This window comes from Myxine glutinosa, chromosome 2 (genome assembly GCF_964187855.1).
Source record: "Myxine glutinosa chromosome 2, kmMyxGlut1.1, whole genome shotgun sequence".
In the NCBI taxonomy this organism is placed as follows: Eukaryota; Metazoa; Chordata; class Myxini; order Myxiniformes; family Myxinidae; genus Myxine; species Myxine glutinosa.
The window spans coordinates 132,424,566-132,451,706 of record NC_136262.1 but is presented as its reverse complement, the minus strand read 5'-3'; the positions used below and the strand labels follow the sequence as shown (position 1 = coordinate 132,451,706).

The 27,141-nt window shown below is 46.8% G+C and overlaps 1 protein-coding gene across 1 annotated transcript in view; it reads left to right on the top strand.

Moving 5' to 3' along the window:
* Positions 1–12,136: 12,136 nt before the first annotated feature.
* LOC144890801 (zinc finger homeobox protein 3-like) overlaps positions 12,137–27,141 on the top strand; it is a 42,990-nt gene continuing 27,985 nt past the window's right edge. Inside the window, exons 1-3 of the mRNA XM_078772638.1 lie at positions 12,137–12,218; positions 12,815–13,164; positions 23,452–23,652. Coding sequence (XP_078628764.1) covers positions 12,137–12,218; positions 12,815–13,164; positions 23,452–23,652 — 633 coding nt within the window. The remainder of the gene's footprint in view (positions 12,219–12,814; positions 13,165–23,451; positions 23,653–27,141) is intronic.

The following is a 27,141-nucleotide window of genomic DNA, read 5'->3' as shown; positions in this document are numbered from 1 at the left end:
AACGGTCAAATAAGAGGAATAACACGATTTATTTACACAATGTACAATGGTCAGGATAAAGGAAAGGGGACACAGAGCAGAAGCTTAACAATGTTACTTAATGCCCAGACACAGGGCCCACTCACGCACACGGGGAGAAGAGGAAAAGAAGTTCGCGCGCCAAACGTGCCTGGCGTCGTCCACTCTGGACAGCTCGCTCGGCGTGGCCCTCTGACGGTCATTGCGCATATGCAGGAGAAGGCAGGCAGGAGATCGCGCGTCTGTGGCCCGGAACGGGTCGTCTTCTCGAATGCGATTAATACAGCGCAGCAGAGCGCAGGGCACGGGGCACGGGGCAAGTTCGTGTACAATAGGCAATTCAATTCACTCGTTCTGCAGCTCAACTCGACTCCGTGCGCTCTCCTCGCGTTCTCATGCGTTCTCTCTCGTCTGCGTTCTCCGACGAACTCTGCTTAATGGGCTCGGGGCAGGGCCTTATATGGCACCTCCCTGATCTTTCCCGAATGTTCCAAGCCACGCCTCCTGCCGCCGCTGCGAGCCACTCCCCTCGAGCTCTGATTGGCAGCTCGCTGCGTACCGGCCACTCCCTCCTGCAGCTCCTCCCTTTGGCCTTGCCAGAATTGTTCAGGCTGAGCACATGGCATTCCAGCCTAATCAAGGCCTATTCACTGGCCTACTCAACGCAAAACTAACACAGGAAAGGAGACTACCTTACATTTACTGAGAAATAACTATACTACAGCGAGGCTACATGTTGTGGTGCGTCTACCTACGAGGGGGGGTTGTCCTTTATTCTCAAAAACACAACAATATATATATATATATATATATATATATATATATATATATATATATATATATATATATATATATTATATATATATATATATATATATATATATATATATATATATATATATATATATATCTGTATATATATATATATATATATATATATATAATAATACCGTAAGGACTCGACTTTGTTTTCCCTTTTACGCCGCACCCAGTGACCCGATGCCCACGGCACTCATGGATTTACGATCTACGAACCGCGCTCTTTGTTTATCACGTACAGCCATACTCGAAAAATCTGAATTAGCCGACGTTGGGGCCCAAAAGCATCCGATTAACTGCCGATATGACGCCATATTACGACGCCATCGTATTGGCGTCTGCTGGGCGAAGGCGAAGCGAGCCATCCGCTGATTGGACAGTCGAGTGGTGTGAACATGGGTGGTGTGAACCAAATGGTCTTTTTATTCCCTTGAACATTTTAAATTAGGATATATAAGGAAACGTCTTTATCGTCATTTTAATAAAGTTAAATGGAGTGACGTTGCGATACTCGGGGTGCGTTGCATAAATCCTCATAACTCAGAGAGGTGTAGCAGGTGGTGAGACGTAAGGAAGCTTAAAGATAACGAGCTGAAACAGACGAACGATATGTCAATCTCTTTCTACACCGAACGGAAATAAAAGTATGAGAGCAGGATGGCATGGCCTGAGCACTTCGAGCAGAGAGGACTGATTGGACTTAACTTAAAGAGAAAAAATTGGAGCTTAACAGAAGAAGAAGATCCCATGAGCGCTCCCCTATGCCATCCATAATGGTACACTCTATCCATGCACCACATCCTCCCTTCCGTGGATGTTCCACGGGTTTCGGCTAGTATAATAATGTTACAGATACGACTTTGATGGTATGGTGGGCCGAGCGGGATGGCCGCCGTATCCGTACAAGTTACCCGATTGTGCCCGAATGTTGACTAATCGCGCTATGCTGACTCAATAAGAAAAAGAAGACACCCGGCTGGATTACAATCACACAATACGACACCAGGGATACGGTTCTCAAAGGTTGTTATTACAATTGCGGAAGGTTTAGATTACAGGGACAAGAGGGAAACATAGGAAGGTGGGCACTTAAACACACTTATATTATCCCCGGACAGACGACAGGTAAACGCGGGACAAGGCTCACTCACACGGGGTTTGATGGCCAGGAAAGCGGGTAGCGATCGCTCCAGGTGCACCTGTGCTCAGGGCAGGATCACGTACGGTGGTGTCCAGAGATGCGTGAAGGTATCACAGCGCTTGTGGGTCGCGACTTTGGTCTCAAGCTGGGGAGGTCGCTCAGCGCTCGGGAGGGTGGCGTCTTTTCCTTCCAAGCTCGGGGCGCATCTCACGTCACGTCCGGCGCGGGGCCGCGTATATCCGGCGGGGAGTGACACGCCCTCGGCTCGTTAGCGCCGCCCCAGATGGCATCGGCCCATGGCTTCTCATTGGGTGCGGGGGTTACCGGCTCCGCCCTTGACGAGGGGCCGACAGGGAGCCCCTTCGTGGTAACCCCGTGGAGCGCGTGGTCAATGGCGGCTAACCGAGCCGGAAGGAGGACGCAAAGCCGCTGTTGTTGTGGTTGTTGTTGGAGCTTGAGATGATGGGAAGAGATGCGGGGAGGTATGGGAAGGTCCTAAACTCCTACTGGTGCCATATCATCACATTCTGGTGCAACGAAGAGTCATAATTAATGGAAACAAGTCCTTAACTGACATAGATTAAGAATAACTAGCAAGATGTCCTATAATTGTCTACGTGTGGTGCGGGGGACCTGGGCACGACATTTAATGGGGGAATGAAGGGGAAGATCGGCTCTAATGGGTGTTGTTTACAGACAATGGGACTAGGGAATGGGGTAAGGGGAGAGTTGGGGAGTATCGGAGAAGATAGGGGAATATTTACAAGCGGATATGGAGGTCAAATTCCATATTCGCAACATTGCACCCTTCTCTACCCTCGGGGCGTCCCGACCCGATAAATTTTTACCTACTTTAGTGTGGCACGCAATGTAGTTCCCTCTACTATTAACTCTACCCTGAGTGCGACAGTTTTATAGATATTCACAAATGAGTAAATATGTCCCCCTGCGACGTTGCACCCTTCTCCTCTCAGAAACACACCCACAGGATAACCGAATCCGGAAAGAATCCTCAAACTAAACATACAGCCGGTAGGGAGCATTATTTACAAGACTACGCTGATATTTACACTACGATCCAGGACCTGTCTTTGGAGGAACACATGCAGATGTTATGCATAGAGAGAGCGCGCTTGCCAACATCGATACACCAACCCACGAGTGCTCTGTGGCCGACGGCCTTTAATAACGTGCAGAGCACCCTTTCCGAGCATCAACAGCACCACCCCACCACCAATCGGTGCAGTCACCATTGTTCATTGGAATAAAAATAACTTCAACAACCCCTAACCCTGCAGGTGTCTCTTGCTCTTCTTGTGGTGCACTTGGTGGTTAACTAAAAGTGGTTCACCTGTATGGCATAGGTGCCACGTTGACCCATAGGTCCATCCCCGGGTGGTGCTTGGCCGCAAACGAACTGCGGTCCATTGTGGGTGGCCACAAACATTGCGGTCCATATGGTGTACCGATCCAGGCAGCGAACAGCGAAAGTGCAGGCCCACAACTGCGCAGCCAGCACCTCTCTCTCCTCTCTCTCTACCCCAAAGCCAGATCCTCGGAGGTGGGAGACAAAAGAAGCAGACAAGTGAGTAAGGTGGTAAGGGCGCAAAAGTGCACGCAATGTAAGGTAATGCCCACTGGGGGCACATGGGAACCAGGTGAGACAGGTACGTTCCTATCGTACGCCCCCCCCCCCACCAGGTAACCTACATGGCCCCTCCCTTACCCCTTACTGCATCCACACAACACTACACTACTCATAAACATCTACTTTACAAATCAACAAACATCCCTACTGTCTTCCCCGTTCCTCCCATATACCAAATTCGTCTTCTCTCCCTCCTAACCAATCAAATTTGCCATTTTCAACTCTCATCAAAATTTGCCATCTCCAACTGAACATCAAAATTTGCCATCACCAATTCATCATCAGTCCCTCCTAGGGAGGGAGAGATGGAATCACCCCAATGTCTCATCCACGTCGTGATGCGTCTCACAAATCCTCACAGCAATCTCATTTCCTGCACAAAACAAAGAAAACACAGGTGTGGAGTCATCATCATCACCACAGGTAAGTGGCTGCGTATGGCGCGACAGGTTCATCAATCCTAACTATCGCCTAAATGACTTTAACAACTTTACACTACCCGGGGTCTTTCTCCGGCCAAACCATTGGCCCTCTTACACTATGGGTTCTAAAAACCAATTCCCATTGGCCAAACTGTGGTGCTCTTCAATTTGGGGTCTCACTCCCCCAATTCATCTCCCGGTGCCCTCGTACAATTTCTGGGCTGCGACGTGTACCTCTCCCAGTGGGTCTACCCACCTGCACACCTCCACCACTGCAGTTGCCTCCGAGCTTACCTGCTCCTCACCCTAACCTAACTACCTGGGGAAGGCCCTCTGGCTCTCTCCCCACTCCGTGCCCTCTCTGGCACTGGGCTGCCCGATCCACACCCGGGATCCTCAGGCACCCACTCACAACTACCGGCTCCCAGAGCCCACCTGCGGCCTCACCTGGCCGACATCCTCACAGTGGTGGAGTGCCCAACCAACTACACACACTAACAGGCTACACGCCCAGCCATTTCCACAACACTAATGCACCCATCCACAACACCATTCTGCAACCCCACCACAAATGCCAATATCCAACCACAATTTACCTGCACCCTCTACCTAACACTTACACTACCCGCCCCGGGTACTCGTGAAAGGGGTCCACTCTTCCCCCATCCACACCTTCGCACCACGCACACCACTCCATACCACTTACTCCAACTCTCTCCACACACCTGTACTTGCACACCTGTGCTCTCACACCTGGTGCCACCGGCACCCTTCTCTCCCCAAGCGCATTCGCGCTGATCCACAACACTCACTACTCATACACTGCTCCACACACCTGTCCAGTTGCACACCTGTGCAATCACACCTGTTCAATTCTCACACACACGGCATCATCTCAGCTAACTTCTCCCCTCTGAAACTTGCGCTTCCCAGTCGTCCCTTTAAACTATTGCGCTCCCTCGTCATTATCATCCACACTAATCTACCTGTGTCCCCACTACAGGTATCAGTCACTAACTAAACTTAACGTTACCTAAGGTCATCTTCTCTAGATCCCTACACACAATATCCTAACCCACCCGGGCTAGTTTTCACTGCCATACACCCCATAAACTATTGCTCCTTTGCCCCCCATGGGAAGGATGGTGGATTTGCCATCCCACCACATCGGGGGTCTCTCACTACCAATTTTGCACATCAAATTTCAATAAATCAAAAATTTGCCAATCACTACCCATCATCTGCCAATCACTACTGCCAATCCTTTGCCAATCATCAAATTTTATTTTTCTCTAATTTTGGGTCCAAAACACTAACCTCATCACCCAGTCGACTCACTAATACCTCTCGGTGCGCCAATCCCTGTCCAAAGCCCGGCTTCGTAAAGCCAAGCAATGGATGCTGGTTGTTTTGTGCCAGCGGCTGGATGCGTCCGGCATTCGGGGCAGGGACGGGGGCTTACCCGGGCCGAGATCCCACGCACCACCTCGGCGTGGAGCCATCCAATGTCCCGATCTCGACCTGCCGGCACGTCTCAACAAAACGTGGTCGCCATAACGACCCTTCCTATCCTGCCGCCCGCTCCGCCTGGTGGAGCACGGACGCGGCCGTTCAAAGCGAGGCCCAGCACGCACCGAGGGCCCGATTCGGCTATAAGTCGTTCTAAACTCTACCCCGTCTAACGTCGATGCTTCACCTGCATGCTTACATCCCGCAGCCCGTTCCTTGCTCACACATCCAGCCGTGCCCATGCTCCTCGTACCTTTCCTTACACACCCAGGTACACCCATTCCACTCACAGCCTTGGTCACACACCTGACCACCGAACACCTTGGCACACATTCGTTGGTCGCACACCTCACCAAAACACCTCTTCGCGCCCCCTCCTCGGTCACCTCCTCTGTGACAATCACAGGTGTGCTCTCATTCGCACACCCAACCACGTGCCTCACCACCAACTCCAGCGTGCATTCCCACTCACGCTCTACCATTCCAGGTGTGCATCCTTCCATCCCAGGTGTACATCCTCGCTCACCTGTCACAACTAACTCACGCTCCATGTCACTCTCACTACTTTCACCTCCATTCCTGACAGCGCACTCACCCTTACTCTTGACAGCGCACTCTTTCCTCAGGCACCTGTCCGTTACACACCTTTCTCGCGCACACTCTCCCGTTACACCCTCTGTAACACTCACCACAGGTGGACACTCTTCCTTACTTCTGACAGCGCACTCTTTCCTCATGCACCTGTCCGTCACACACCTTTCTCGCGCACACTCTCCCGTTACACCCTCTGTAACACTCACCACACCGCGCTTCCACGTGCTCCCTCGCACACGCGCTACGACCGACTCACTCTCGCCAGCACACTCACTCCTTGGCACGCACTTTTTCCTCACACACCCCAGAGTCGGATTTTCTCGCACACCTCCTTTTTCGCACACCAGACCTGTCGCACACTTCACCAACGGCCTCTCACGAACACCCGGGTCTATCTCGACCCCCAAGCTTCTTAAATCCCCTGGCGCATCATACGCACGACCATATTGGTCACCTCTTACACCGGGTCCTCTTCCTCTTCGCTTCTCCTCCCTCACCTGCGAATCCCTCATCCGGTTAATGAGCACATCATCACGATCCAAACACAGACTTTGGACCAATTCTTTTACTTCCTCCTTTATCTCTTTCTTATCCTCTCTCCGTCGCTTCTTAATTTCGCTCACCCCTTCTTCCACTTCCTCTAATTTTTGCTTCATCTCCTTCATCTCTTCGTGCGCCCCTTTAAGTTCTTCCTCTAACTCCACTTTATTTTTTTCTATGTGCTCCCGCACCTCCCGCTCTTTAACCTCCATTACCTCTACCACCTTGTCCATTTTCCTCGTCAGGTCCTCATGTACCGTCTGGCACTCTTTTTTAATTACCCCTACGTCCTTTTTCATCTCCTTCTGTGTCGATTTTAAACCCTCTATTACCGCTGTGTTCTTCTTTACCTGGTCCCCCAACTCCTTTTGTCCCACTGTCAGTTGTTCTACTCCCAGCGTCAACTCCTCTATACCACCTTGCAATTTTACAGTCCCCTTTCTCACCTCTTTCTCCATGCGCTCCTTACAGTGCCTCACCTCCTCGCGCACTCCTCCGACCTCCTCACTCACTCCTCTTCTGATCTCCTCTCCCATCACTTGCATCTCCTGCCCAGATGCCACCCTCATCTGCTCCATTTCCTCCCTGTGAGCATCCAGTTTGGTTTCTACCCCCATTCTGACCCCCTCTATCTGCTGCTCCATTTGTTTAACTTCCCTTTCCGCTTGGTCCCTCATGTCCCTCAATTTGCCTTCCATACTGTTTTCTAACCCCTCTAACCCATTTTTCACTCCCTCTATCTGATTCTCCTGGGCAGCCATTCTATTTTCTACCCCCGTTAACCCATTCTTTACTTCTTTTATCCCGTTGTCTAACTCCTCAAAATTATTGTCTAACTTCTCAATTTTCTTGTCTAACTCCTCAAAATTATTGTCTAACTTCTCACTGGTACCCCTCGCTTCGTCCCTCATTACCCCCATTTGGCCCTCCATTCGCCCACTATCAACCCTCATTTGCTCACTCTGAGCATCCATCCGGTTCCCCAATTGGTTACTCTGCAGTTTGAGGGACGCCTGCATTTGCGCCATAAATTGCTCCATGAGGACCTGCATCTGGGCCATCCCTCCCACTTGTGCAGCGGGTGCGGCCGCCGTAGCTATGTGCGAGGCGCAATTTCGCGCGTCTGCTACCCCCGCTGTTTCGCTCTCCTCATGTCCCTCATGTCCCTCAATTTGGTCCTGGACCGACCCTGCTTCACTCTCCCCTACCGGACCCCAGCCGTCTTGATCCGCCATAGCGCGACTTTCAAAATTCGGTTTTTATTTTTTATTTTCGTAAAACAAATTGAAATTTCGCCGTTATAATTTCGCGCGGGAAACGCGCTCCGAATCGATTTTCCCTCCCAAAATTTGGGCCTAACTAATTTAGTCCCGGGTTCGAATTCCACTCCTCGACACCAATTGTTACAGATACGACTTTGATGGTATGGTGGGCCGAGCGGGATGGCCGCCGTATCCGTACAAGTTACCCGATTGTGCCCGAATGTTGACTAATCGCGCTATGCTGACTCAATAAGAAAAAGAAGACACCCGGCTGGATTACAATCACACAATACGACACCAGGGATACGGTTCTCAAAGGTTGTTATTACAATTGCGGAAGGTTTAGATTACAGGGACAAGAGGGAAACATAGGAAGGTGGGCACTTAAACACACTTATATTATCCCCGGACAGACGACAGGTAAACGCGGGACAAGGCTCACTCACACGGGGTTTGATGGCCAGGAAAGCGGGTAGCGATCGCTCCAGGTGCACCTGTGCTCAGGGCAGGATCACGTACGGTGGTGTCCAGAGATGCGTGAAGGTATCACAGCGCTTGTGGGTCGCGACTTTGGTCTCAAGCTGGGGAGGTCGCTCAGCGCTCGGGAGGGTGGCGTCTTTTCCTTCCAAGCTCGGGGCGCATCTCACGTCACGTCCGGCGCGGGGCCGCGTATATCCGGCGGGGAGTGACACGCCCTCGGCTCGTTAGCGCCGCCCCAGATGGCATCGGCCCATGGCTTCTCATTGGGTGCGGGGGTTACCGGCTCCGCCCTTGACGAGGGGCCGACAGGGAGCCCCTTCGTGGTAACCCCGTGGAGCGCGTGGTCAATGGCGGCTAACCGAGCCGGAAGGAGGACGCAAAGCCGCTGTTGTTGTGGTTGTTGTTGGAGCTTGAGATGATGGGAAGAGATGCGGGGAGGTATGGGAAGGTCCTAAACTCCTACTGGTGCCATATCATCACATTCTGGTGCAACGAAGAGTCATAATTAATGGAAACAAGTCCTTAACTGACATAGATTAAGAATAACTAGCAAGATGTCCTATAATTGTCTACGTGTGGTGCGGGGGACCTGGGCACGACATTTAATGGGGGAATGAAGGGGAAGATCGGCTCTAATGGGTGTTGTTTACAGACAATGGGACTAGGGAATGGGGTAAGGGGAGAGTTGGGGAGTATCGGAGAAGATAGGGGAATATTTACAAGCGGATATGGAGGTCAAATTCCATATTCGCAACATTAAAAAATTGGAGCTTAACAGAAGAAGAAGATCCCATGAGCGCTCCCCTATGCCATCCATAATGGTACACTCTATCCATGCACCACATCCTCCCTTCCGTGGATGTTCCACGGGTTTCGGCTAGTATAATAATAATAGCGTAAGGACTCGACTTTGTTATCCCTTTTACGCCGCACCCAGTAACCCGATGCCCACGGCACGAATGGATTTACGATCTACGAACCGCGCTCTTTGTTTTTCACGTACAGCCATACTCGAAAAGTCTGAATTAGCCGACGTTGGGGCCCAAAAGCATCCGATTAACTGCCGATACCACGCCATATTACGACGCCATCGTATTGGCGTCTGCTGGGCGAAGGCGAAGCAAGCCGTCCGCTGATTGGACAGGCGAAGGCGACAGCAAGCCGTCCACTGAGTGGACAATCCAAAGCATGCATTTGTGCCGGCGGTGTCGGCGATCGTTGTTCATATACGCACTCTTCATTCTCATCTTTCTTCCTAACTCTTACTCGGACAAGCAAATCCCCTATGCCATCCATAATGGTACACTCTATCCATACACCACATCCTCCCTTCCGTGGATGTTCCACAGGTTTCGGCTAGTATATATATATATATATATAATTATATATATATATATATATATATATATATATATATATATATATATATATATCTTGAAAAGCGCTATACAAAATACATGAATTATTATTATTATATATATATATATATATATATATATATATATATATATATATATATATATATATATATATATATATATATATATGTATATATATATATATATATACACACACACACACACACACATACAGTCATGTGAATAAGTAAGTACACCCCATGAAAACTTTTGGCTTTTTCAACATATTTCAACAATATTGATAGATAAAGGTGACATAATATAACAAATATCATGAAACATTTACATTTTGTTGTCCATTGTATAATTTAAATAAACATAAATGCAAATTTTGCATGTGGAAAAGGTAAGTACACCCCTACATTTATCACTACTTCAAATACCTAAAATTAGAATCAGGTGCACCAGCTCAGGTGCAAATGAATCGACATCGTTAGAGAGGATCTTGGAGGAACCTGTCTTATTTAAACCTCAGACATTTAGTTTGGTTTGCCCTTTGTTGTTGAAGTGTGCGGCGTCACCATGCCTCGATCAAAAGAGCTCTCTGAGGCCTTCAGAAAGAAGGTTATAGATGCCTACGAGTCTGGGAAGGGATTTAAAAAGATCTCCAAACAATTTGAAATCAATCATTTGACTGTCCGGAAGATCATCTACAAGTGGAGAAGATTCCAAACAACTGCCAACTTGTTCAGGTCAGGCCGTCCCAGCAAGTTCAGCCCGAGGGCAGACCGCAAGATGCTGAAAGAAGTCTCTAAGAACCCCAGAATGTCATCACGGGACCTACAGGTAACTTTTGCCACTGTTGATGTCAAAGTGCACGAGTCTACCATTAGAAAGCGGCTGCACAAATTTGATCTACATGGGAGGTGTGCCCGGAGGAAACCTTTGCTGTCCAGAAAGAATATCAGGGCAAGACTAAAGTTTGCCAATGAACACCTAGGGAAAGACCAGCACTTCTGGAACAATGTGCTCTGGACAGATGAGTCAAAGGTGGAGCTATTTGGCCACAGTACCAGAAGACATGTTTGGCGAAAATGAAAGACAGCATTTCACCACAAGAACCTGATACCAACTGTAAAGCATGGTGGTGGAAATATTATGGTTTGGGGAAGCTTTGCTGCATCAGGGCCTGGGCAGCTCACCATCATAGAATTCACTATGAATTCTTCATTGTACCAGAGGGTGCTTGAGGATAATGTGAGGCCATCTGTCGGAAAGTTGAAGCTCAACCGAAGGTGGACCTTGCAACATGACAATGACCCTAAAAATACCAGTAAATCCACCAAGGATTGGCGGAAAAGAAAGAAATGGAGGGTTCTGGAATGGCCAAGTCAAAGCCCGGATCTAAATGCCATCGAGATGTTGTGGGGGGATTTGAAACGAGCTGTGCATGCAAGAAACCCCTCAAACATCGCACAGCTGAAAGAATTCTGCATGGAGGAGTGGGCAAAAATTTCTCCCAGTCGATGTCAGAGACTGGTAGACAGTTATAAGAAATGCCTACTTGAAGTTGTTTCTGCCAAAGGGGGCAATACCACCTATTAGAGCCAAGGGTGTACTTACTTTTTCCACATGCGAAATTTGCATTTATGTGTATTTAAATTATACAATGGACTACAAAATGTAAATGTTTCATGATATTTGTTATATTATATCACCTTTACCTGTCAATATTGTTTAAATGAAGATCAAGTAGCTGTATGTTGAAATATGTTGAAAAAGTCAAAACTTTACATGGGGTGTACTTACTTTTTCACGTGACAGTATATATATATATATATATGTTTATAAACAAAAGTCCGACTCTCTCCAAGCGACAGCAATACAATGATGTTGCCATCACAATGTGTTCTGACCCCTCAGTATCTCGCAGCATGAATCAATTCTCAAAGGGCAAGGGTTCAAAGTGCTACAAGCAAAGATTATAGCATAGCTACAGACATGTTTTCCCTTGTTGGAGCTCATCATTGACTTTGGTATTAGTGATTTATTTGAATCTGCTCGTCATCGTCAAATGGCATCACGTGTCTACCTCGGCCGGGAGAGGGGCAAAGTTTGGATTGTGCATGCACGTTTGACCCAAAGACAACGTAAGATCATTGAAGGTGCCATCTATTTTATATCTGAGTCACAATTAATTTCCAGCCACTTACTAAAGCTTGGAATGTTTCGGAGTGCTGCGATAAAGGCATCGCACCATCATTGGTGGCTTTGCTCTTTCTTGGATCACAACTGGTGTTTTGTGGTGTTATACGTATGTACATGATTGGTGATGTGAACAGACCATGCTCCAATCTGCTGGAGATGTGACTGGATCCGTGACATTTATGTTTGACGCAGCACATTATAGAGAGATTGTTGGCACAGGTATGAGCTCTTCAGTGTCGACAGTGGCATCTAACCTGGTCGTGGATTTCTTGAATGCAAAATATTTGGGAATTATTTTGATTGGTTTCCATGTTATTAGAACAAATATGTAGATGATACATTCGCCATTGTGCATCGACAATGTTTCCTGCTTCCTTGAGCAACTGGGGTCAGGTTTTCCTCAGCATCAAACTCACAAAAGAAGTAGAGAAAGAGAATTGTTTTGCATTTTTAGACGTCTAGGTTTTTTCGGCAACTTGATGGGTCTTTGAATACATCTGTGTATAACGAACCCACACTAATAAACGATTAGATTTTAATTCGTGTTATTCTATTTGCCATAAACGTAGTGTTGCTCATACACTAAAATTTCATGCTTGGCATCCAAGGATGCCATAAGCAAAGGGATAAAGTGAGCACAGAACAATCCAGAAAAACTATTAAAGACACAGCAAACAGCCTTAGCTTCATATTCTGTTCTGATTATCAAAAGAGCATAATATTACTGTTGGCCAATTCGATTTATTTTACATCACTGATAACAAAAAATACTTCATTATTTGAAGTTTTATTTTTGCTTGTTCTTTCTTCTGCAGAAAATGTGACCAAAGAGTTAAAGATGCAAGGAGGGGAGACCCTAAACAAAGAGGAAGACTCCAATCAACCTGGAATAGCACAAACCAAACACTCAGCTGAGACCAATACAGAAAAGTATAAGCAACAACAAGAAGAACAAAAACAAGAAGATCAGAAACAACAAGAACAGAAACAACAAGAACAGAAACAACAAGAACAGAAACAACAAGAACAGAAACAACAAGAACAGAAACCACAAGATCAGAAACCACAAGATCAGAAACCACAAGATCAGAAACCACAAGATCAGAAACAACAAGATCAGAAACAACAAAAACAAGAACTGCAACTAGAAGAACAGCAACAACAGGTTCTTTTTTCTCAGTTACTATTTAAATTTCTTCATATCTCTCTCTCTCTCCCTTTTTAAAAGCAGTTTAATGGGATTATTGATCATAAATTCATTTTTGTTTGATCTTCTGACATTTCAAATTTAGCTCTTCCATCCGAATATTCAGTTGACAGGTGTTGTTCTAAACCTAAACAATGGCATCTGTGAATTGTTAGTGGTTTATTCTATCTCCATTGACATTTATTATTATACAGTGTGGGTCATGAAAAAGGTAAATAACTAGAACGGCACTCTTCGACGTCACGACGTCGACTGATAGGCCTCCACCCACATTATTACATCATTATAATACTTGTATCAAGTTTGATTTAAATCCATTCAGCTGTGCCCAAGTTAGCACATTTTTACCTGACATGACCTCTGACCTTTGACCTATTAACCACAAAATTTAATCAGTTCATGTTTACATCATTATACATACATGCACCAATTTTTAATTTAAATCCCTTCAGCTGTTCACAAGTTCTCACATTTTTACCTGACATGACCTCAGACCTTTGGCCTTTGACCTCAGGATCCCCAAAATCTAATCAGTTAATCTTTACATCATTATACATATCTGTACTAAGTTTGAATTGGATCCCTTTAGACATTCTCAAGTTATCGATCTATTACAGACTTTGACCTTTAACCTCTTGACCCCAAATTCTAATCACGTAATCTTTACAATATTATACATACCTGTACAAAGTTTGAATTAGATCACTTCTAATTAGGTAAAAAACAAAATCGTAACTTGACACCAGTGACAGATACACTACATGACCAAAAGTATGCGGACACCCCTTGTAATTAGTGGATTCGGCTGTTTCAGCCACACCTATTGCTGACAGGTATATATAATCATGCACACAGCCATGCAATCTCCATAGACAAGCATTGGCAGTAGAATGGGCCGTACTGAAGAGCTCAATGACTTTCAACGTTGCACCGTCTTAGGATGCCACCTTTCCAACATGTCAGTTCGTCAAATTTCTGCCCTGCTAGAGGTGCCCCGGTCAACTGTAAGTGCTGTTATTGTGAAGTGGAAACGTCTCGGAGCAACAACAGCTCCGCCGCGAAGTGGTAGGCCACACAAGCTCAGAGAATGAGACCTCTGAGTGCTGAAGCGTGTAGCGCGTAAAAATCGTCTGTCCTCGGTTGCAACACTCACTACCGAGTTCCAAACTGCCTCTGGAAGCAACGTCAGCACAACATCTGTTCGTTGGGAGCTTCATGAAATGGGTTTCCATGGCTGAGCAGCCGCACACAAGCCTAAGATCACCATGCACAATGCCAAGCGTCGGCTGGAGTGATGTAAAGCTCGCCATTGGACTCTGGAGCAGTGTAAACACGTTCTCTGGAGTGATGAATCGCGCTTCCCCATCTGGCAGTTCGACAGACGAATCTGGGTTTGGCGGATGCCAGGAGAATGCTACCTGCCCAAATGCATAGTGCCAACTGTATAGTTTGCTGGAGGAGGAATAATGGTCTGGGGCTTTTTCATGGTTCGGGCTAGGCCCTTACTTAGTTCCAGTGAAGGGAAATCCTAATGCTACAGCATACAATGACATTCTAGACGATTGTGTGCTTCCAACTTTGTGGCAACAGTTTGGGGAAGGCCCTTTCCTGTTTCAGCATGGCATTGCCCACGTGCACAAAGCGAGGTCCATACAGAAATGGTTTGTTGAGATCGGTGTGGAAGAACTTGACTGGCCTGCACAGAGCCCTGACCTCAACCCCATCCTTTGGGATGAATTGGAACGCCGACTACGAGCCAGGCCTAATCGCCCAACATCAGTGCCCACCCTCACAAATGCTCTTGTGGCTGAATGGAAGCAAATCCCCGCAGCAATGTTCCAACATCCAGTGGAAAGCCTTCCCAGAAGAGTGGAGGCTGTTATAGCAGCAAAGGGGGGACCAACTCCATATTAATGCCCATGATTTTGGAATGAGATGTTTGATGTTTGGGTGTCCACATACTTTTGGTCATGTAGTGTATAAATGATTTTGTTAATTTGAAATATTTGTTCAATCCTGAAGTGCTCAATATGACCAATTAAACCTCTGTTCTATGTATTTGTATGCCTCCGCCGACAAAGTCGCCGGAGGAATTATGTTTTCAGGGTGTCCGTCCTTCCGTCCGGTCTGTGATAGGTTTTCGTTACCGCGATAACTTTAGAAAGGCTAAAGGGATATTAGTCAAACTTGGTGTATGTATGTATAATGAGGTAACGATGAACTGATTAGATTTTGGGGTCACGAGGTCAAAGGTCAGAGGTCATGATAGGTAAAAATAGTTACCTCCATAACTTGTGAACCAGTGATGGGATTCTGACCAAATTTGGTACACTTATGTAGAATGATGTAAAGATGAACTGATTAGATTTTGGGGTCAAGAGTTCAAAGGTCAAAGTCTGTCATAGGTCTATAACTTGAGAACGGCTAAAATTATATAATTCAAACTTAGTACAGGTATGTATAATGATGCAAAGATTAAGTGATTAGATTTTGGGGTAAAAGGTCAAAGGTCAAAATATGTAATAGGTCTATAACTTGAGAACGGCTGAAGTGACCCAATACAAACTTAGTACATGTATATATAATGATGTAAAGATTCATTTATTAGATTTTGGGGTCAAAGGTCAAATATCAAATCTGTAATAGGTCTATAACTTGAGAACGGCTGAAGTGATCTAATTCAAACTTGGTACAGGTATGTATAATATTGTAAAGATTAAGTGACGAAATTTTGGGGTCAATAGGTCAAAGGTCAGAGGTCATGTCGGGTAAAAATGTGCTAACTTGGGCACAGCTGAATGGATGTAAAAATAAAATTGGTTCAAGTATTATAATGATGTAATGTGGGCGGAGGCATATCAGTCAATGTCGTGACGTCCAAGAGTGCCGTTCTCGTCTTATATGTAGCAATAGGTTAAGCATCATTTTCTGAAGGGCATCTCCCAAGATAATCTAAATAACTGCATTGTCTAAATCAGCAATCGTGGTGGGTTTCAACTGAACCCTTTTTCTTCTCCCCATTAAATAATCCATTGGTGACGAGGACACACAAGGAACTTTGGTGCAGGAGGAGGCCATTCGACCTATCATGCCTGTACTGCACCAACCCCAGAATCAATCACCCATCTACACAAAAGCTACCTACAAGTCCTACCAATATTCCCATAGCCCTATAAATTGTCTATAAAGTATTATTGTACAATTTCCAAGACGGCACTCAAACCATTAACCACCTTGTATTCCTTAATTATTTTAAGCAGGTATTTGCAGAATATAGAAATATGAAGGTTAACGCATACCCACAGCAGTGTGATCGATATCCAATCAAATGGAAGACATGCACGGTGCACCGTCTCCAGACTAGGCCTCAACTCCAACCTCACGCTACATTAAACCTACAGACTAGGCCTTCCAGTTCGCTTCCATGATCGTTCATGGTACTTACTCATATAATACACATCAGCTACAAACGGCAGTAAAGCGATTACCATGGTGACCGTTTACACATGCATGAACCACTCTCTGGCTCAAAGACCACGGCCTTAATACTGTCCTAACACTCATCTTTACCTAAGTCACACAAAGTGAAAAGCGGGATTAAGCGATTGGTTTACTCCTGTATGTCTGGCCTTCTGTCTACAAATGTCAGTTTAGGATTGAGGGACAACTTAATTTCAATTGAATGTTATATTTTGAACACGAATCGGAACATGAATCGCAAAACAAATGTGTAGTTTATCAATACTTTGCAGAAAGAAGTTAGAATATTTTTTACTCTGTCTGCTTGTCTAGCAGTCAAACAAAATTGAAAATCATTCCAAACAGGGAACTGACTGTTTTAAGGACGTCATAAAGGACACAAACAACAGGTACGAAGAACTAATGTAACGTGTAAATAAAGTGGTGCAAAAGCCGATGCATTAACGGCGGCAAATTTCCGAAAAATAAATAATTTATTCAGCCTTTAAAGGATTTATTTTATTTCAATTGAAATATAAACTTGAACACTGCAGAACACAAACTGCCTTTTAGCACTTTAAATACCCTTACATTTAGTAGTACTTGGACAAAATATTTGGGCATTTTATGTCATCACAACCAATCAGGTTTTCTGCTTGTAGACCACGCCCATGTCCTTGTCTCTCTAGACAGCTTGAGCTAATGTGTTCTATGAACTCTCTAGTTATCCTCAAGCTATGCCCCCTGGTCCTAACGTAGTCACCCCTACTTGAAAACTCCACTGCACCCATCTTGTCCACATCCTTCATGATCTTAAACATCTTTATCACATCTCCTTATAATCGCCTCCTTTCTAATGTAAAAAGTTCAGTCTCCTCCAGCCATTTCTCTAGTTTTGCCTGGAATGAATGTAGTTACACTACGCTACACCCTTTCGGTGGTAGCTATGTCGTTCCTCAGATGTGGTGACCAAAACTTAACGCAATCGTCGAGATGGTGCCTCATTGAATTCCTGTGCAGTGTTAAAACCATCTCTTTTGATATATATACAGAATTGGCATTTAATATGGAATATTTTTTTTGTGGGGGTGAACTTACTTTTCAAGATGACTTAGAACCAAAAGTTCATTGGAATTATGTTGAAGTTATTCTAGATTTTGTTAATGTGACCTTTAAAAGAAACAAAAACCACATTTGACATTTCGAAGCAAATAAATTGATCCTTGAAAGTGATGTAAACTGATATCGAACTCAATTCAGGGACAGTACTGTGTTAAACTTCTGTACGTTTTCCAGAAGTATCTCTTTATTTTGCACATTAGCCAAATTTTTTTTCAACAAAAACAAAAGCTAAATTATGACAGGGATTACAGACAGTAAAATTACAGTTCACTACTTCGTGTAACCCCCACGAGCATTCAGGAGAGCACGTACACGTCGAGGCATGCTGTTCACGAGATTTGCCAAGGTTAGGACAGGAATCGCTTGCCATGCAGTGACAATAGCCTGCTGCAATTCACGCACAGAGGTCGGCTGCTGGTCCAAGTTGTCGATTTGACGCGTTAATTCTGCCCACAAGTTCTCTATCGGATTCATATCCGGGGACATGGCAGACCACTCCATATGCTCTACACCACGGTCAGCAAGAAAGTGTTGGATCATGCGAGCACGATGAGGCCGTGCATTGTCATCTTGGAAGACAAAGTTTCCTCGAAAGGCTGCACGAGCAAATGGAAGCAATGTTTCTTCCAGAATGACCCTGTACTTGAACTGGTTCAGGTTTCCATTCAGAACGACAAGGTCAGTTTTGCCCCCTGCATGAAAAGCAGCCCAAACGGTCACCCCACCACCTCCAGCTTTGACTCTTGGCACTACACCATCTTTGTTGTAGGCTTCATGCACTTGTCTGCGCACTCGGACACGGCCATCTTGACGATAGACCAGAAATCTAGACTCGTCACTGAAGGTCACGTGATTCCAGTGTCCTGGCTGCCATTGACGGTGCTCTCTGGCCCACTGCAATCGGCGCTGGCTGTGTTGTCTGGTCAGGCGTGGCTTTCTCAGGGGACGCCTGGCACGATAGCCTGCTTGAACCAGTCGTTGGTTGACTAGCCTTCTGGATACAGGAACATTTGTCAGTTGCTGCCACTCAGCGCTAAGCCGATTAGCTGACTTGGTACGGCCATTGCAGACTAACCGGTGCAGCTGGCGATCATCTCTCCTTGTGGTTCTGCGTGGACGTCCTGGCCTTGGTATTGGAGTAGGGACACCCCTCTGAGCATTTCGTTTCAGGATCTTTGACACCTGACCTTGAGTGATGCCATACTGCCGAGCAATAGCACGCTGTTTCATGCCAGAATTTCGTAAAGCCACCACTCCATGACAAACAGCATTGTCGAGTTGACGGACCATCTCCAGAGGAAGCGGCAATAACTTTTGTAGACGTGCAGCAGTTGTTTTCCACTAATACAGAACGCAACAACCCTTATATACCCGATTGTGAAGCCAATCGTCAAATGTACCTGTCCTTACATTTTGTCACGCCACCTGTGCTATAATCCTGTTCTTGACTTCTTGCTGCGAAAGACAATCAGTGACATGGTTCTTTCAATAAAGACATGACCGAAGGGTAAAAGAAACTCACCAGATTGATATACTGAGTTCAGAAAGTAAACCCGTCAAGAAAAAAAACAATATTCCATATTAAATGCCAAGTCTGTATATATTGTATACAAGATCGAGGCTCGTGTAAGAGCTAACATTAATGACAAAAAAAAACCCCCAAAAAACCTTTCATATAATACGAAATAAAGGGAGTGGGAGACAAGATGGGGAAAGAGAGGGAAGCACACAAGTACAACATGTGAGAACAGGGACATCGGGATATCTGTGGGAGGGAGAGGGCTTGGGGGGAGGAGGTGTGGGAAGGGGGGTGGGGGTGGGAGAGGTCAAAAAAAACACATGGACACTGCTAGGATTTCCAGGAAAGAAGTCGGTATTTCAGAAAAGTGGATCTGGGGTGAATTAACAGGGGTAGAATTGTTAGTTGTTAGGGTTAGGGTTAGCCTACCTAACAACTAAACCTAACCCTACCTAACAACTCGATTAATAATTTATACCCCTACAAATACATCTTAAAACCTTGTTTGCTTTACCTATAGCTACCTGGCATTGGACGGGAATTTAGCTCTTACTATGATCTCTTCTTGAAGCCCTCACTCACCCCCGAGATGGATCCTCTCCGCTATTGGAAGTTCCTCTGGGGTGGGGACGGGAATTTAGCTCTTACTATGATCTCTTCTTGAAGCCCTCACTCACCCCCGAGATGGATCCTCTCTGCTATTGGAAGTTCCTCTGGGGTGGGGACGGGAATTTAGCTCTTCCTATGATCTCTTCTTGAAGGCCTCACTCACCCCCGAGATGGATCCTCTCCGCTATTGGAAGTTCCTCTGGGGTTGGGACGGGAATTTAGCTCTTCCTATGATCTCTTCCTGAAGGCCTCACTCACCCCTGAGATGGATCCTCTCCGCTATTGGAAGTTCCTCTGGGGTGGGGACGGGAATTTAGCTCTTACTATGATCTCTTCTTGAAGGCCTCACTCACCCCCGAGATGGATCCTCTCCGCTATTGGAAGTTCCTCTGGGGTGGGGACAGGAATTTATCTCTTACAATGATCTCTTCTTGAAGGCCTCACTCACCCCCGAGATGGATCCTCTCCGCTATTGGAAGTTCCTCTGGGGTGGGGACGGGAATTTAGCTCTTACTATGATCTCTTCTTGAAGGCCTCACTCACCCCCGAGATGGATCCTCTCCGCTATTGGAAGTTCCTCTGGGGTGGGGACGGGAATTTATCTCTTACAATGATCTCTTCTTGAAGGCCTCACTCACACCCGAGATGGATCCTCTCCGCTATTGGAAGTTCCTCTGGGGTGGGGACGGGAATTTAGCTCTTACTATGATCTCTTCTTGAAGGCCTCACTCACCCCTGAGATGGATCCTCTCCGCTATTGGAAATTCCTCTGGGGTTGGGACGGGAATTTAGCTCTGTGACTGATAAGGCGATTAGGAAAATTTCTTCTCAGCCAAGCGAGACATTCATTAGAGTTAGGGGATGTATCTCAATCTTGTTGAAACCACAGATTTTAATTATTTCTCACTCTGTTCAATAGGTAAGTCTTCAACATGTGAAGATAATGATGTGACGTCACAGTTACTGTATTTTCAGTGTTGAGATCGTCAAAAACAATAGGGACCATAGATTTGTGACAAACCTAATTCACACCAGAAGATAATTTTCACTGAACGAAGTGATGCTTCTTCATATTCTTGTGGCTTTTCCAATACCACAAGTCGACATTTTTGTTTATTAATCACCCCATTAATGTACATATGGCGCCCATCAGAGAAAATGATGTCATCAATACCGAGGCCCTCATTCTCCAGTGCTTCAGAAAAGTGGTTACAAAATCCATGCAGTCTTCTGTGATCGTTTTTATTAAGTGTCTGGCAAATCTGAATTTTGTAAGGAAAGAGCCCAATGTCTTCCTTCGGTATTCATCAAACTGGTTCCGGTTTCAGATGAGGGGCGTCTTGTTGATTTGTGTGGATTTCTCTCCATGCAACCATACAGGTTTAATGGTCTTTGGGACATGAGCATCGTCCTAATACTCCCTTATTCACGTTTTGTAATGAGCCGAGCCAGGATCTTGCATCTTTCCCACTTCCACGTTTTTTGTTTTGTAAGCAGGAACACGAGGTGCTGGGAGTCTTCTCTGAACTCTCTTCTCTCTTCTCTCTCTTCCATCACTTTGTTTCAATATGCCATAAATAAAGATGCCATGTTCAATGTTAAATTGGCCCATTAGATTAATACCTGTAATAAAGAAAAAAAAACATCACAGGCAATCGAAGGAAATTTGAAATTTACCAACAACCATGTTAAAATATCGGCATGATCAAATGTTTACCTTTTTTACGGTCCATCCTATAGAACCACCTTTAGGGGCCATTTTTTCCCCGCAGAGCCGGTGTTGGCCTTTTTCGGGCACCGTGGTCCCCTTTTTGAAGCAATGTTTTATGGCTTTTGTGGCCCTTCCTGCCACCAACCCTGTTGGTTGCTTCTTGCGACACACAGGGAATTACCAGCGAGCTGGTGCTCAATTTGCCGACCTCAGAAGGATGACGGGCTGAATCAACCCCCCTGGCGTTAATTCAACGATCGACCGGGATTCGAACCCAGGATCCTGGGATCCCAAGCCGCACCCTAACCGCTCAGCCAACACCAGGCTACTGCGGTCCATCCTATATTTTCCCAATTTAGCTGTTGGATATTTAGCATGGGTGGGACATGGCCTTGCGCGACCCTTTTACCCTTCACCCAAAGTCTTATTTATGGGCAGCCAATGCCGCAAAAAGTGGTCTCACTGCCCCCAAAAGAACATGACGTGGTCATAAAGCTCCAGTTTAAGGTGATATGCAGCATCAACCATTACACAGCACCATTCATGCAGCAACAACAGACATCACCAACATATGAGGAGCTCATGGTTTCCTTTGTTGTGTTTTTTCTTTTCATGAGAATTTCAGTTACTTATCCGGATGCATTTGGTCGAATTTAGGCCTAGAGTACGGTGCAGCACGTCTGCATTGGAATTAGATGAGGTTTTATGTCTTTGGGGGTTCTGCCTGGAATTGTCAGAACATGAGCGACAGATTATAGGCCGAATGACATTTGTGGTCTCTGCAGTTGGGGTCACGGGTCAACCCTTTGAATATTGGGTTATCTGAACCAGTATCAAACAATACAACAACGCCAGAATATTGAAGACATTTCTTTAGTTTTTAAATACAGGACTGTATGACGTCATCAGTTCAGTAGCTTGCTTTGGAAAGTTTAGACTTTAAACTATATTTCCTTGTATTATTCCCTTGCAAAGATATATTATACAGCTCTAGTATAACAGGTATCAGCAATGTGATAGCAACTGATTATTATAAGTAGTAGTAGGAGTAGTAGTTGTAGTAGTAGGAGTAGTAGTTGCAGTAGTAGGAGTAGTAGTTCTAGTACTAGGAGTAGTAGTTGTAGTAGTAGTTGTAGTTGTAGTAGTTGTTGTAGTCGTAGTAGTAGTTGTAGTTGTTGTAGTAGTAGTAGTAGTAGTAGTAGTAGTTGTAGTTGTTGTAATAGTGTTGTAGTAGGAGTAGTAGTAGTTGTAGTTGTTGTAATAGTAGTAGTAGGAGTAGTAGTAGTAGTTGTAGTAGTTGTAGTAGTAGTAGTAGTAGTAGTAGTAGTAGTTGTTGTAGTAGTTGTAGTAGTCGTAGTAGTTGTAGTTGTAGTAGTCGTAGTAGTCGTAGTAGTAGTTGTAGTTGTAGGAGTAGTAGTAGTAGGAGTAGTAGGAGTAGTAGTAGTTGTAGTTGTTGTAATAGTAGTAGGAGTAGTAGTAGTAGTAGTAGTAGTTGTAGTAGTAGTTGTAGTAGTTGTAGTAGTAGTAGTTGTAATAGTTGTTGTAGTAGTAGTTGTAGTAGTCGTAGTAGTTGTAGTTGTAGTAGTTGTAGTAGTTGTAGTAGTCGTAGTAGTTGTAGTTGTAGTCGTAGTAGTAGTAGTAGGAGTAGTCGTAGTCGTAGTAGTCGTAGTAGTAGTCGTAGTAGTAGTTGTAGTAGTAGTCGTAGTTGTAGTTGTAGTCGTAGTTGTAGTAGTAGTAGTGGTAGGAGTCGTTGTAGTAGTTGTAGTAGTTGTAGTAGTAGTAGTTGTAGATTGCATTACACATAACCTACATTGCATTTCATCAGGTTTACCAGTGTCCATACTGCAATTATCAGAGCAAAGATCGAGGATGCCTCCTACAGCACGCCATCTGTCAGCATTCTTTACAGCAGGCGCTCCACTGCCCACTCTGCCAGGACCTCCTTGCCAGTCACCTACATCTCCAGCTTCACCTGGCACATCTCCACAACGTCGCACCCGACTGTGTTGAGAAGATCATCAATTTGGTTAGTGTCTGCTGCTTCGTTTGCAGGAAAGTAGGACACCTACTCATTTGCTTCTCGATATATTGTTTACTTAGTAATTTTACTGGTATAAGACTCGCCACCTCTTCACTACTAATCGTGACGCAGGTGAGGATTGGTAAATGCAATGGATGGCCAGTCTTGTATCAGTAAAAGTCGTCATCGCTCTCAAATCCACAGCACACGACTATATATATATATATATATATATATATATATATATATAATATATATATATATATATATATATATATATATATATATATATATATATATATATATATATATATATATATATATACACATATATATACACTAGCTGAGGTACCCGGCTTCGCCCGGGTTGAATAAGAATAATACAAATATATGATGAAAAGAACATGTATATTTTAGAGCAATATCACAGTACATTTCCTACATGACGTTTTGTCAATTTTCAATTTCTCAAAACCTCTTGGTATACAACATTTCTGGTTTTCTTACTTGGTGCCAAGACATAAAGATTGCTTGGTTTTCCAACCCTCGAGCAGCCCACGTACAGCTGGCCATGGGAAGTACCCGGCATTGCCGGGAGGGGAGGAGGAAGGGGAGGAGAGGGGAACGGGGGAGGAGGAGAGGAGGGAGGGGGAGGGGGGAGTGGGGGAGGGGGGAGGGGGAGGGGGAGGGGGAGGTGAGGGGGGAGGGTGAGGGGGGAGGGGAGGGGGGGGTGAGGGGAGGGGGGAGTGGAGGGGGGGGAGGGGAGAAGAGGGGGGAGGGGAGAAGAGGGGGGAGGGGAGAAGAGGAGAGGAGGGGGAGGAGGAGAGGAGGGAGGGGGAGGAGGAGAGGGGAGGGGGAGGGGGAGGGGGGGAGGGGGAGGGGGAGGGGGTGAGGGGGGAGGGGAGGGGAGGTGAGGGGAGGGGGGAGGGGAGGGGGGAGTGGAGGGGGAGGGGAGGGGGGGAGTGGAGGGGGAAGGGAGGGGGGAGTGGAGGGGAAGGGGGGAGAGGGAGGGGGGAGGGGAGAGTGGAGGGGAGGGGGGGAGGGGAGAGTGCATGGGGAATGGGGGAGAGGGATGGGGGAGGGGAAGGGGGGAGAGGGAGGGGGGAGGGGAGAGTGGAGGGGAGGGGGGGAGGGGAGAGTGCATGGGGAATGGGGGAGAGGGATGGGGGAGGGAGGAAGGGGGAGGGGAGTGGGAGGGGGGTGAGGGGGAGGGGAGTGGGGAGTGGAGGGGAAGGAGGGAGGGAAGGGGGAGGTGGGGGGAGGGGGAGGGAGGGGGTGAGGGGGGAGGGTGAGGGGAGGGAGAGGGGCATGGAGTGGGAGGGGGGTGAGGGGAGGGGAGGGGGAGGGGGCATGGAGTGGGAGGAGGCAGGGGGGGCTTCATCCGGGTTGAATAAGAATAATACAAATATATGATGAAAAGAACATGTATATTTTAGAGCAATATCACAGTACATTTCCTACATGACGTTTTGTCAATTTTCAATTTCTCAAAACCTCTTGGTGTACAACATTTCTGGTTTTCTTATTTGGTGCCAAGACATAAAGATTGCTTGGTTTTCCAACCCTCGAGCAGCCCACGTACAGCTGGCCATGGGAAGTACCCGGCATTGCCGGGAGGGGAGGAGGAAGGGGAGGAGGAGGGGAACGGGGGAGGAGGAGAGGAGGGAGGGGGAGGGGGAGTGGGGGAGGGGGAGGGGGGAGGGTGAGGGGGGAGGGGGGAGGGGGGAGGGGGAGGGGGGAGGGGGAGGGGGAGGGGGAGGGGGAGGGGGGAGGGGTGGGGGGAGGGGGGAGGGGGGAGGGGGAGGGGGAGGGGGAGGGGGAGGGGGGAGGGGGAGGGGGAGGGGGAGGTGAGGGGGGAGGGTGAGGGGAGGGGGGGTGAGGGGAGGGGGGAGGGGGGTGAGGGGAGGGGGGAGGGGGCATGGAGTGGGAGGAGGCAGGGGGGGCTTCATCCGGGTTGAATAAGAATAATACAAATATATGATGAAAAGAACATGTATATTTTAGAGCAATATCACAGTACATTTCCTACATGACGTTTTGTCAATTTTCAATTTCTCAAAACCTCTTGGTGTACAACATTTCTGGTTTTCTTACTTGGTGCCAAGACATAAAGATTGCTTGGTTTTCCAACCCTCGAGCAGCCCACGTACAGCTGGCCATGGGAAGTACCCGGCATTGCCGGGCGGGGGAAGGGAGGGGAGGAGGATGGGGAGGGGAGGGGAACGGGGGAGGAGGGGAGGAGAGGGTGGGGAGGGGAGAAGAGGGGGGGAGGGGAGAAGAGGGGGGGAGGGGAGAAGAGGAGGAAGGGGGAGGAGAGGGGAGAAGAGGAGGAAGGGGGAGGAGAGGGGAGAAGAGGAGGGAAGGGGGAGGAGAGGGGAGAAGAGGAGGGAGGGGGGAAGGGAGGGGAGGGGAGGGGAGGGGAATGCGGGGGGAGGGGAGGAGAGGGTGGGGGGGAGGGGAGGAGAGGGTGGGGGGGGAGGAGAGGGTGGGGGTGGGGGGAGGAGAGGGTGGGGGGGAGGAGAGGGTGGGGGGGAGGGGAGCAGTGGGGGGGGAGGGGAGGAGTTGGGGGGGAGGGGAGGAGTGGGGGGGGAGGGGAGGAGTGGGGGGGGAGAAGAGGGGGGAGGGGAGAAGAGGGGGGGAGGGGAGAAGAGGAGGGAGGGGAGAAGAGGAGGGAGGGGGAGGAGGAGAGGGGAGAAGAGGAGGGAGGGGGAGGAGGCTAGCTTGGCAAGCGATAGCAGGATTTTTACTTTTATTTTTACCTCAATGAGGGCTATATATATAGTCCGTGCTTGGAGCCTTCAAGTTCAACATAAATATTTTTTATGAAAAATAATGCAGATGTATAACAATCCACCAATGCAAGTTCAGAAATGAATGCAGATCCTTTACTTTGCGATACAAACGCAATTCCTGCCATTTCCACTCACGATCAAGGCCTCCAGAGTGATCGTGCCTCTTCTTCCTCCTTCAACTTCGTCTCACTTCTTTCACTCAAAATGCACGAAATTCTGCCGCATGAAATTATGTAGAGGCCTCGTCGGGGGGATATAAGGTAGATAAGGAAGGCGTTGTAACAGAAGCATCAAAATAAACGTAGAAGTACAAAAGGAAATTGGAGCTATTCTGCACCCACAGCCAAACCCGACAAACCATTGCAATGCACCCCGAACGTCTAGCGCCGCCACAAACTACACCATGGAATTGCAGCTGGCGCGGTTTTTTAAACCATTGATATTAAAATAAAACGTAGCCTAAAACCACCGGGATTTTATGCTGATTCCGAATCTGTGTCCAAAACTTTTCTCCGATGTGTAGTTCTTGAGTTTTAAGCGGACATCCAGACAGACACACATATACACACACACACACACACACAGACTCCATGGGCAATAAAATATGTTAATGATGACCATGGGTCACGTGGTTCGGCCGCCATCTTGGAAAAACCGAAAAAATTTGCACCTCAACATCTCCGAAAGTGCTGAATAGAAAAAA